The 12,147-nt window shown below is 35.2% G+C and overlaps 1 protein-coding gene across 2 annotated transcripts in view; it reads left to right on the forward strand.

Moving 5' to 3' along the window:
* Positions 1-548: 548 nt before the first annotated feature.
* The window catches only part of RAB3C (RAB3C, member RAS oncogene family), a 293,347-nt gene continuing 281,748 nt past the window's right edge, over positions 549-12,147 (forward strand). Inside the window, exon 1 of one of the 2 annotated variants that reach the window (XM_009208455.3) lies at positions 549-808. In XM_009208455.3, the coding sequence (XP_009206719.1) occupies positions 791-808 (18 nt within the window). In that variant the 5' untranslated portion in view covers positions 549-790. Of the gene's footprint in view, positions 809-1,429; positions 1,628-12,147 lie in introns of those variants that run through there. The other variant, XM_003899700.5, reaches the window with a different exon arrangement.

The following is a 12,147-nucleotide window of genomic DNA, read 5'->3' on the forward strand; positions in this document are numbered from 1 at the left end:
AGTTTAAAGCTGATTCCAGTTCTTCCTTTCATACCTCCATGCCAATATCACAATCATTCCTTTTTCACTCTGTCTCCATTATAATTTTGACTTCATGCCAAGGCAGGGCTCATTTGCTGGATGATCAACATTTACTTTTAAGTAGAGAGGGCTGTCTCTAGATAGTTACGGAGCACATGGATAGTCAAACTTATCAGTCAACTGACAGGAAAAGGATAAGCCCAACAAAAGTACAGTTCCTAGATTTCAAAACCATTTTTTTGAACTAATCTAGGAGGAGTATAGTTGTAATATAAGGAATGACTTTGTGTTAAAGAAAGGATAGGATAACTTGATAGAGGTCTCCCATCTCATTCTTTGACGGTGCTTTTGGGTTCCAGTGATGAATGTGTTCATTTTATGTGGCTTGCTCTGGGTAAATAACCCAGTGCCCTCTCAGCTCTGCAGCCCGCGGCCAGCGGCTGTGTGTGCGCGCTAATGACGGCGGAAGGTGCCTGGGGGAGGGCTTGGGGAGGGGCTGCCCAGCGCTATCGCGCCCCTGGCACTTCCTAAGAGACTCAGTCTTTTCTCTGCAGCTGCCGCTTGAAGACTCCACATTTTCCCTCTAGAGGAAAGAAGCGCTCCATCGAAATCAGGTGTCTTCTCCACGTCCCTCCTTTTTCTCTCCGCCAGACGCCACCCCTACCCCTTCTATTGTGTTGTGCCTTTTCATTTTAGCCCCGCTTCCTACGTAGAGCCCTAACCTCCTTTGTAGCGAGGTCACTTGAGAATTTCCGAACCTCGAGTTGTAATGGAGCTGTATGGAAAGGTAAGCAGGCGAAGGGAGTTCCTTGGGGGTGCTTAGCCAGAAATCTCGCTTTCACGCACTTTGGTTTGCGGGTTGTGTGTGTGACTGTGTACGCGCGGGCGACTTCTCAATGCAATTATGCGGATAAACCACTTTCCTTATGTGTGTACCATTCATCGTCTTTCTCCCCCACGTTTGCTGAATGAGACTGTAAAACTGCCCCACTCTGCCTAAGGAAACGTAGAAACTTTCCCGATTCAGATGGGGAGGGGGTAGGGCGGAGAGTCCCAGAGACCAGCTCTGGCTTCGTTTGCGTTGGAAATTAGCACAGGTAGTGTTGTTTTCTAATCAGGAACTCACAGTCTACTCCCGAAGGCGATAGTTAGCAAAGAAAAATCTCCAGCTGAGATAAGCTGGGGTCACATTCGCCTGCCCCTGGCGAGGAAGAGGGCAGGGGAGACTGGGAGAGGTAACCCAGGAGCGTTTCGAAAGGAGTAGGGAGGCTCCGCGGCCGAGCCGGACTGGCGGATCGAGGATGTTTAAGAGTTTGCTTGCTTGCCGGGAGGTGTAGTTCACCGCTCGCCTGTTTGCTGGGAAGCCCCGCAGGGCGAGACTACAGTTCCCAGGAGCGCACGGGGCTCCCCGGCAGTACGCGTGTGCGGCGCCAGGAGAGGACAGCTCCGGTGCTGATGTTGGAGCCGGTTAGCGAACCCCAGCAGTGCTGAGTGTGGAGCGGGGAGCGCGCGGACTGTGCACGCTTGACCGGAAGCCCGGACCAGTGCTGTCCTAGCCAGAGAGAAAGGACATTTGTCAACAATGAGACACGAAGCGCCCATGCAGGTGGGTCCATAAAGAAAGAGTGGCCTCGGGAGGAATTGAAAGAGATGCTTTTCCCCTTGCTCCGCGCACAAACAGTTCAACGTAAGGGAAGGTCTAGGCGGCCACCCGCGGAGATGCGGCTCTGTGACAAGACCCTGGGAACAGAGTTGGGTTTCTTTGCGCTCTGTGTGGCTGTGATTGGGGCTGTCTTGATGAGGGGATCGGGCTATTCGCAGTCTGTCTAGGCTCTGTAATGAGGATAAGAGTGTTTGTCTAAAATGAAAACCCAAGCAAACAAAAGTCAGAGGAGCATGCAATCTCGTGTTGGCATTGATCTCCTCTCTTGGCATCCGGGGTTTGAGATTGCGGTGAAAACTCACGGATTTAAGGCAGATAGGTCAGATTCGGGGTTGAAGGCTCCCCACTGGAGTCGGCATAGAGCGAATTCCGCTTGGTTAAGGGCGCATTAAAGAAAGAGAAGCAATGTTAGGCTCCTCAAAGTCCTGTTTCTTCAGTTAGGCTCCCAGTATCAGCAGAAAATAGCAAAGACATCGGGGCTTGGCATATCCCTGAGCTATGCCAGCATCACTGTCCACACAACTGGTTTACTCTGTTTTGGAGACAGCCCCCTCTGAGCTTTCTTGTGTTATGTGCCCATTTGTTCTCCGATTCCCCATTTCAGTCACATTCTTAGGTTTGTTTCCTTTGAGAAATGCAAAGGACTCCGGTGCAGAAGTAACCTCTGCTTAAACATCTTGCTTAAGTTTTGTTTTTAAGTAAAGATGAGTGATAATTCTCGTCTCTATGTACTGCCAGTTAACATTAAACATCATCAGCTTGTGTTTATTAATCAAACAGTGATCCTACTGTGTAACAGAAAGGCATTTTATGAATGGGATTGAGAGGAGAGTAGAAAACATCATTTGGAATGTGCTCTCTCTTGAGAACCCACCTCTGTTGCCAAACCCAACAGTATAAATATTTGACATTAATTTGGGCTTCAGCGTTTCTAACTGGTTTCTTCATGAATCAAGGACTTTAAACATATGCTTCGATTTACTTTTAATTTATTTTATGGGTTATGTATATTAAGAAACCCTTACTGGACTGTTAAATGAAAAATCTATGGAATTTAATTGTTTGTTGGGGGATTATATAAGGGAAGTCGTCAAATTACCTATGAGTTATTGAAAATTTGATTTGTGTCAGGGAACAGTGGCCCCTTTGTGTGTCTTCTAATACCTCTATTTGTGACTTAGCTTTTCATTATAGACCTGATGTGAAAAGAATCTGAACAGACAATAAAGGTACAGGCTGTTGCAATCAAGATATATTGGTTTATGATAATTTTCTATTACTGGAGATACTGCCAGGAGCCAACTGGCTAAATTAATCGTATTTGATTATAAGTAAACATTAATTGTAGACTTTAAAAGTAGATCGTTACACTTCACTATGTATATGTATATGAAAACATGTACATCTTAAATTTACACAATAAAAAAGATTTCCAAGAATTTTTGAAAAATAGATTGTTAATAAAATGAACTTTATATATGCACTGATATTTTTCAATCAAAATAAATTACGAAAAATTTAACCACACTATATATTAATTTTGCTTTCCTACAGGAGTTGCTTAGAATGTTCAGAAAGATCATTAAAATATTACAGAACTGTATTAATATTTTAGGAAATAGTTAAAATTAGTTTTTGTGTTCACTAACTATGTAGTAGGCACTGTGATTTTCTATTTTAGTCGAAACTTTAATGAAGAACTAAAATAAAAATAGGTAAAATGAAATTAATTTGTTTGTGGATAGAGTTATTGTCATATTTATCATGTATTTTTAAATCATTGGACTAAGTTTTTGAAATTTAAAATTTCCAAATGCTGTCATGAGTAATGTAAATTTTAGGAAATCAAAGACTTTTTAGCATATTTAATTAGAGCACATACATTAATTCAATTTAACTAATAAATTGTTGTTATAGTGACCCCATCTCCATTATCATTAATTTTCAAAAATATGTAATAATAGGATAAAAACTATAAGCTTACTCTGAATATTTTAAAGTAACAAGTAATGTTTCAGCACTGATATTTCTGAATTGTAATCACATTTCATGTGACTTTGAGATATGACAATGCAACAAAATAAATAGTTGACTTTTTTTTTCATTTAAAGACTGAACCACATCATCATTTCAAATGTATGTCCCAAATATTTTTTTACTTAGGTCTGTAGAAGATGACTCACAAGCAAAACCTCATTTTATGGTTTCATAAAATAAGAGATTTATTCTCTGCTTTTAAAAATATTTAGTTCATTTGTTGATGTGAAACAATATGAGCTTTTTAATGTATTTGCTTATTTCCCAATTTACTTCTTATATTTTCTAAAGAAGCCTTTTAAAAGTCATGTAAGGTCTTTTAAAAAGCATTTGATGTATCTATATAAATAACTTGGTGTTCTGTTCAAGGTAGTTATCTTTGATATGTGCATATTTTATGAAGCGTATTTCTTTCTGAATTGAGGGAAAATGAGGGTTAATTGTTTTTCATAGTAATTACTAAAATAATATACAATGATAATCTCTGACATCTTTATTTCCTTTCTAACCTAAATAACCAGAAATAGCATTTGGTAAGTGTCCCAAGTGATAGGCTTAGCATTCTAATGCAGGAGCTGGTCATTTGTGTCTTCTCATTCAGTGTATACATAAATCCTGAGGGCCAAATGAGATGAGAAATAACAGTTCTCATGACTTGAGGACAAGACTCTGGTTAACAAATTGTCATTAGATTCAGGAGCCACATTGAACAAATTCTAGTTTATGTAGTGCCTTGCCTGTGCCAAGCCCCGTGACTTAGATTTCATTTTATTTGTGTGTATGTATAAAACAATTTTTATATGTATAAATAATATATAACAATCATATGTGTGTATGGATATATTTTACAAAAATATTTACAAATATATTTAAAAATCCTAGTGGTCACTCTTACCCTAATTATAGGCACGATCACTTGAACTTATTAAAACTAAATAACTTTCCTACTAGGATAGAGTAAAATTTCTGTCAGATCTCTCTGTCTAGAAAACCCATGTTCTTTCCTCTATTACTTTTGATACCCCAGGAAGATATAAATGGGTGGTGTAAAGAATGAGACAGCTATTGATATAATTTGAGTCATTCATTTGGTTCAGAAAAAAGGAAAATTGGCCCTATCTTCTTTTTGTAAAATAAACTTGCATAAACTAAACTGAATATTTGAAAAGGGCCAATGTTTTTAAAATGGCTTACTTCTGTCTATTATAATTTCTGGCAGGTTCACGTACTCTCTTACATGACCAAAGTGGAATTCATTGTCTCTGACTAAATGCTTACTTTTCCATTTTGTTATCCACAAGCTTTTGGGGTCACTTCATAAATGCAGTCTTCTAACTACTGAGGAAAATTCAAATATATCTACCCAAAGCGTGGAGCAGAGTGCCAAAGAAATTGTTTGACTAAAGATGAGGAGGATTGAAAAAGGACTATAGATGTAGGCTGAAGATGAAGTGGAGCTAAAAACCATTAGTTATATATTAAAGTTAGCCATGCTGTACACAAAATCAAATTGCAAAGAATTAAAGTCTAAATATCACTGTTTTATTTGGCTATGGAAAGTACATGGCATTTTTGTACTTCATTATTGTTGAATTCCTAACCATATCCATCCTCAGTGATCATCCCTCTATCTTTCTGAGAAATGGACATGTAGTCCTCATCCTTTACAGAAACAGAAAATCCCTAATTGACTTTAGAGAAATGAGAAATTCTTCCTGGCTCCATATGGGTTAATTGCTCAAGTATCCACTTTTCTTCTGTAAAAGGAAGTGGAGGATAGCAAGGAAACTTAACCTATAGCAAAAATTCACTTTTGTGGTATAAGAATGTTTTTCCATTGAAACTGCAAAATTATCATAATTTTCTGCCACCATTCTAAGCTTATACTGGAATTGGGAAGTCCTTTCTTCACCATGATATTCCAGGAAGGAAATGTATGTTTATGCTGAAGAATAGGTTTTCTTGAAACTACTCTTGCCCACTCAACTCGCTAAGTACAAGCAGCTGGGCCACCTCAAAAAAAAGTTCTTATATAGATTAAAGGTTTTCCAACCGTTTTCCCCTTTTTTAAATTAATGTGGCTCAGAGGTTCTGTGGGAATCATCTTAGTAGGTCAGTCTATTACCAAGGATACTATAGCCTGTGAAGATTAAATCTTTGAGAGTTATTCAGAATTACATAGATCTTTAGCATTTTCATTCATTAGTTATAGTTTTTAAAATAATGTTTATATACATTGAAATGTACAAATCTTAAGTGAACAATTTAATGAATTTTGACAAATGTATAAATCTGTGTAACACACACCACTATAAAGATATAGAACATTTCTAATCACCCCGAGTGTTCCTTCATGGTTTTTCCTAATCTACCTATGCAGTAAACTTTTTTGGTGAGACTTGAACTTGAGATCCCTGGGTTCTCCTGGACAGACTGACCAATCACGGCTTAGCTGTGGGATTTTCCTGTGTCTCCTCTCTCACTCAGCCCTGCAGAATGACTTAACCATAAAAAAGTTTGACTTGTTTTAGAACTTTATATAGTTCTATAGAACATGCAGTATGAACATACTGTGGAACAAAAAAATATGTTCTCGTTTGAGTCTGGCTTGTTTTGTTCAGCATAATGCGTATGAGATTCATCCATGTTGTTGCATGTTTCAATAATTCATTCCATTTTATTGCTGAATATTATACTTTTAAAATCAATTTACTATACTTTTAAAATTCATTATCCTATTTGTGAACTTGGAGGTAATTTCTAGTTGGGGGATACTATGAATAAGGCTATGTTTTTTCTATTCTTTTTTATGATAATATCTTTTCACTTCTCTTGGGTAAATACCTAAAAGTAAAATTTCTGGGATAAATGTTTTTTCTATTGTTCTTTTTTATGATATATTAAGCTTTATAAGAAACAATCAAATCTTTTGCCAAAGTGGGAGGACCCACAATTCTCACCAGCAATGTATGAGAGAGTTTTAGTGGCTCCGCATCTTCAACAACATGTAATGTCAATGGTCTTTTTAGTTTTGGCCACTTTAATGAGTGTTTTCTGCTATCTCATTATGATTTAAATTTGAATTGTCCTAATGATGAATGGTTTTTAGTGTATTTTTATGTGCTTATTGGCCATTTATATATCTTCCCTTGTGAGTAGTGTATTCTAACCTTTTATTCATCTGGGGGATTTGTTTTTATTGTTTAGTTGCAAGAGATCTTTCATCTTCAATTTAGTCCTTTGTCAAGTCAGATAGATATACAAATAAAAGTTTCTCCCATTTGGTGGCTTATATATACATATTCTAAATAGTGCCTTTTGGTGAGGATTTTTTGAATTTTGATGAAATTTAGGTTAATTAATTATAGGTCGGGTCTGTATCCAGACTGATCCGTTTGTCCTGACTCTGTGTCCAGAGGCCTTGCTATATTTATTTCTAGTTTTTTTAAGATTCCATAAACATTTCAACATAAACTATCATTATTTGCAAATAGAGATAGTTTATTTCTTCCTTTCCAAAGACTTTCTTTTTTTCCCCATATATTATTGAATAGAATAGAATAACCAGTATAATGTCGAGTAGATGTGACGACAGCGGACATCTTTATCTTGTTCCCCATTTTAGGAGGGAAGGCCTTCCTTTTTTTTACTATTAAGTGTGAAGCTAGCTATAGGGTTTTGTTACTATGTTTTTTTGTTTTGGTATAGATATTATTTATTATATTGAACAAATTTGATTCTCATTTGATGGGAAAATTTGTTTTTAATATAAATGGGTGTTGAATATTGTCAAATGCTTGTTATACATCTGTTGATGTGATTGTGTGGTTTATCTACTTTAGTTTGTTGGATTACGTAGATTGATTTTTTTAGCTAAACTGGCATTCCTTAGATAAACCCTATTGGTCATGATATATTGTCCTTTCTGTATATAGCTGGATTAAGCTTGATTATATTTTGTTAAGTATTTTTTTTTGCATTAGTCATGATGGATATTGGGCTATGATTTTCTCTTAATGCCTTCATGAAGTTATAGTATTGGAATTATGATTATAAAACAAGCTAAGAAGTATTCTTTGCCCCTCAGTTTTCTGAATATTTTTGTTGCATAAGATTAGTATATGTTGGCTTGTTAAATGTCTAATAGAGTTCACCAATGAAGCCATTGGAGCCTGGAATTTTCTTTCTGAAAATTTTAAATAAGAGTTTTAATTTTTAAAGATTTCATTGATATACTAATATCTCTATTATCTATCTATCTCCCTTAAGTACATTGTATTAGGCAGAATAGCATCCCTCACAAAATTCTCCGTGGCCTAACCCTGTAACTTGTGAATAAGTTCCATTTCATAACAGAATGAACTCTGCAGGTGTAATTAATATTATAAACTTTAAAACAGGGAGATTAACCTGCATTATCAGGTTGGTCCAATCTAATTACAAGACCTCCTAAAAGTAGAGAACTTTCTCTCATTGAAGTCAGAGTGATGTGGTAGAAGAAGTCAATTTCAAAACATGAAAAGAATTGTTGGGGTGAAGATGAAGAAGGCTGTGTGTCAAGGAAGTAGGGACCTCAGTCCTACAACCACCAGCAACTGGATTATGCTGACAATCTGAATGAGTTTGGAAGTGGAATCTTTCCTAGACCCTCCAGAACAAAACCCATTCCAGCCAACACACTGATTTTAGCCGGGTGGAACTGAGCAGAGTGAGCAGAGGACCTAGCTGAGATTTCTGGCTCAGAAAACAGTAAATGGGTGTGGTTTTAAATATCCATTATAGCTGCAATAGAAAACTAAATATGCATATAAAAATTTTTCTATTTCATTGTGAGTCAGTTTTGGTAAATTTTGTTTTTCACCTCATTTTTCCAATTTATTAACACAAAATTGTAAAAAATATTTTTATTACCTTTTAAATATCTCTAGGATCTGTAGTGATATCCCCTTTCTTTCCTATTACTGATCATCTGAGTTTTCTCCCTCTCTCTTATGCCTGTCTTACTAAATGTTTGTATTGGTACTAATGTCAACTTTTACCTCTGTTAATTTTGTTTAGTTTGTATTTTGTTGATTTTAGCTGTTTTTAAAAAAACTATATTACTTAGTAGAACCTTTTCTTCATTTAGATTCTTAAAGTATAAATTTAGTTCATTTATTTATTTATTTATTTATTTATTTATTTATTTATTTTTAAGGCAGAGTCTCACTCTGCTGCCCAGCTGGAGTACAGTGGCTGGATTTCAGCTCACTGCAATCTCTACCTCCTGGGTTCAAACGATTCTCCTGCCTTAACCTCCCGATTAGCTGGGATCACAGGCGCCTGCCACCACAACCAGCTAATTTTTGCATTTTTAATAGAGACACAGGGTTTCACCATGTTGGCCAGGCTGGTTTTGAACTCCTGGCCTCAAGTGATCTACCCGCCTCAGCCTCCCAAAGTACTGGGATTACAGGTGTGAGCCATCACACCTGGCAGGTCACCGATTTTAAATATTTCTTTTCTTTTAATAAATGTAAGCATTAGAAATCATAAATTTCCCCGTAAGTACTCCTTAAGCTGACAGGCACACATTTCTGAATGTAGTATTTACATTATGTTTTATTTCAAACTATTTGGCACTTATGATGTTTTTGTTTAATCCATGTGTTTAAAAGTGTGTTTATTTTCCAAATACTTGAGTATTTTTACAGATATTTTATTGATACTGATGACTAGTTAAATTCTATTGCTACTATGGAAGATACTCTTTAAGATTTTAATCTTCTAAAATTGTTGACTTGTTTTTAGTTCAGCATGTGGTCTGACTTTATGATTCAATGTGTGCTTGTGTGTGCTGTAGTTGTGCAGGGTAGTAGTCTCTAAATATAAATTGGGTTATGGCATTGTGTGGTGTTGCTAAGACCTTTTATATCCTTATCAATTTTTGGTCTATTTATTCTATCAATTACTGAGAAAGGTTTTCAAATCTCCAGCTATTATGGTCAATTTGCCTCTTTATCTTTTTAGTTTTTTTGAGTTTTTTCATATATTTTGAGACTCTGTTATTAGATATACACACATATTTTTAAATGTGTCTGCCTGAGTAATTTTTCCTTTTATATTATGAAATGTCCCACTTCATCTCCAGCAATACTCCTTGCCTTAAAGTCTATCTTGTCTGATATTAATAGAGAATGCAGACACTCTTGCTTTCTTAATAGTATTTTCATGGTATATATATATAATTTTATAATTCTATTTTCAACTTGTATGTATCTTTATATTTAAAGTGTGAATCTTGTGGTCAATGTAGAGTTGGGCTTTTCATTTTTTTTCCAATTTGAAAAATCACTCCCTTTTTCTTGGTCCATTTTCATATATTGCGATTATCATTATGATTGAATTTAAGTCTACCATTTTGTTGTTTTTTATTTATTCTGTTTCTCTTTCTTTCTCTGTTTCTTTTTTATATTCTTTTTTGCTTAATTAAATATTTTTAGGTATTTCAGTTCCTGCGTTGGCTTTTCTTTTCTTTTTCTTTTTTTTTGAGATGGAGTTTTGTACTTGTTGCCCAGGTTGGAGTGCAGTGGCACGATCTCAGCTCACTGCAACCTCTGCCTCCCGAGTTCAAGCTATTCTCCTGCATCAGCTTTCTGAGTAGCTGAAATTACAGGCATGTGCTACCACACCCAGCTAATTTTTGTATTTTTAGTAGAGACAGGGTTTCAGCATGTTGGCCAGGCTGATCTGGAATTCCTGACCTCAGGTGATCCACCTGCCTCGGCCTCCCAAAGTGCTGGGATTACAGGCGTGAGCCACTGCGCCCAGCCCTCTGTGTTGGCTTTTCAACTGTATATCTTTGTGTCTTTTTGGTGTTTATCCTAAGGATTACAATATGCATATTTAACTTATTATATAGTCTACTTAGAGTTAATATTGTATTACTTCTCATAAAACATAGTAATTTTGCTATGATATAATTTCATTTACCTCATTGTTTGTGAAATTTTTGTCATATGTTACATCTACATTTATTATAAATCCCCAATAAAGTTTTATAATTTTAGCTTTCAACAGCAATATGTATTTTTTAGATTAAGAGTGAAAAAATGTATATTTATTTATGTTTGCCTTTCACCTATGTACCATTTCTGGTGCTCTTCTTATTTATCTGAGTGTCTATCTGGTGTCATTTTTCTTCAGCCTGAACAACCTCCTTTAGCATTTCCTATAGTATAGCTTTGCTGGCATTTCATTCTCTTAGTTTTTGTTCATCTGATAATGGTTTTTAAAAATGTTGCCCTCATTTTTGAATAAGAGTTTTGACTGCATATAAAATTTCTTGTTAATTTTTTTCAGTAATTTAAATATGCTCTTTTATTGTCTGCTGATCTCCTTTATGATGGGAGTTCAGCTGTTCTTCATATCATTGTGCCCTTGTGTGTAATGTCATTTTTTTCATCTGACTGTTTTCAAGATTTTCTATTTAACTTTCAGTTTAAACAATTTGACTATAATGTGCCTAGATGTCATTTTATTTATATTTAGTCAGATTGGGGAATTGGATAAGCTTGTCAGATACATAAATTTATATTTTTCACCTAATTGGAAACATATTTAGCCATTACATCTTTAAGTATTTTTTCATCCAATTATTCTCTTCTTTTTCCTTTTGATATTGCCATTTACATGTATGTTAGAATTGATATCATCCCACAAGTAACTGAGGCTTGGTTCATTAAAAATTTTTTTCTTTGTATTTGTCAGATTGTATGATTTATATTGATTTATTTCAAGTTCAATGACTCTTTTCTCTGTCATCTTCAGTCTTTTGTTAAGCTTGTCTGGGAATTGTTCATTTTAGTTATTGTACTTTTCCTTTTAGGCTCAATAGTGGCTCTTTCTACACTAGAAACTTGTTTCCAAGTGAAGATATATATTAATCTTGGGATGAGGTGCTGAGTATTGAAAGAGGTTAATAAGATTAATTTATAGTAGTGTGTAGAAACTAAGGAAGCACAGTAATTAACTGAGCTTCTTATAGAAAAAGGGATAGAGAAATGTAAATAATAATATTAGTGCTTTGATTATCTTTTAGAGATATTTTTGGAAAAATACTTATGTTTACATTTTCATTTCTATCATTTAATTATATTTCTATTGAGCATTGTTCCTGTGATACTATACCTTTTCTTTGTGTTTTTCAAATTAAATTGTGAGCTTTAAGATACTTTTTGAAATTTTAACAAGTTGCAAAATTGTAAAAATAAAATAACTTTAACAATTACTTTATTTTGCCAACTTATGTATTCCTTAATGGTGTCAACTCTGCAGAAACAAAATGCCTTTTCCAACACCAACATATTTCAGATTGGTTTGAAGTGTGCTGTCAGTTCTATTGAGACAATGATGTATTTTTGCATTCACTAAACAGTGAAGCAATA

The sequence above is a fragment of the Papio anubis genome, chromosome 5, assembly GCF_008728515.1.
Source record: "Papio anubis isolate 15944 chromosome 5, Panubis1.0, whole genome shotgun sequence".
NCBI lineage: Eukaryota > Metazoa > Chordata > Mammalia > Primates > Cercopithecidae > Papio > Papio anubis.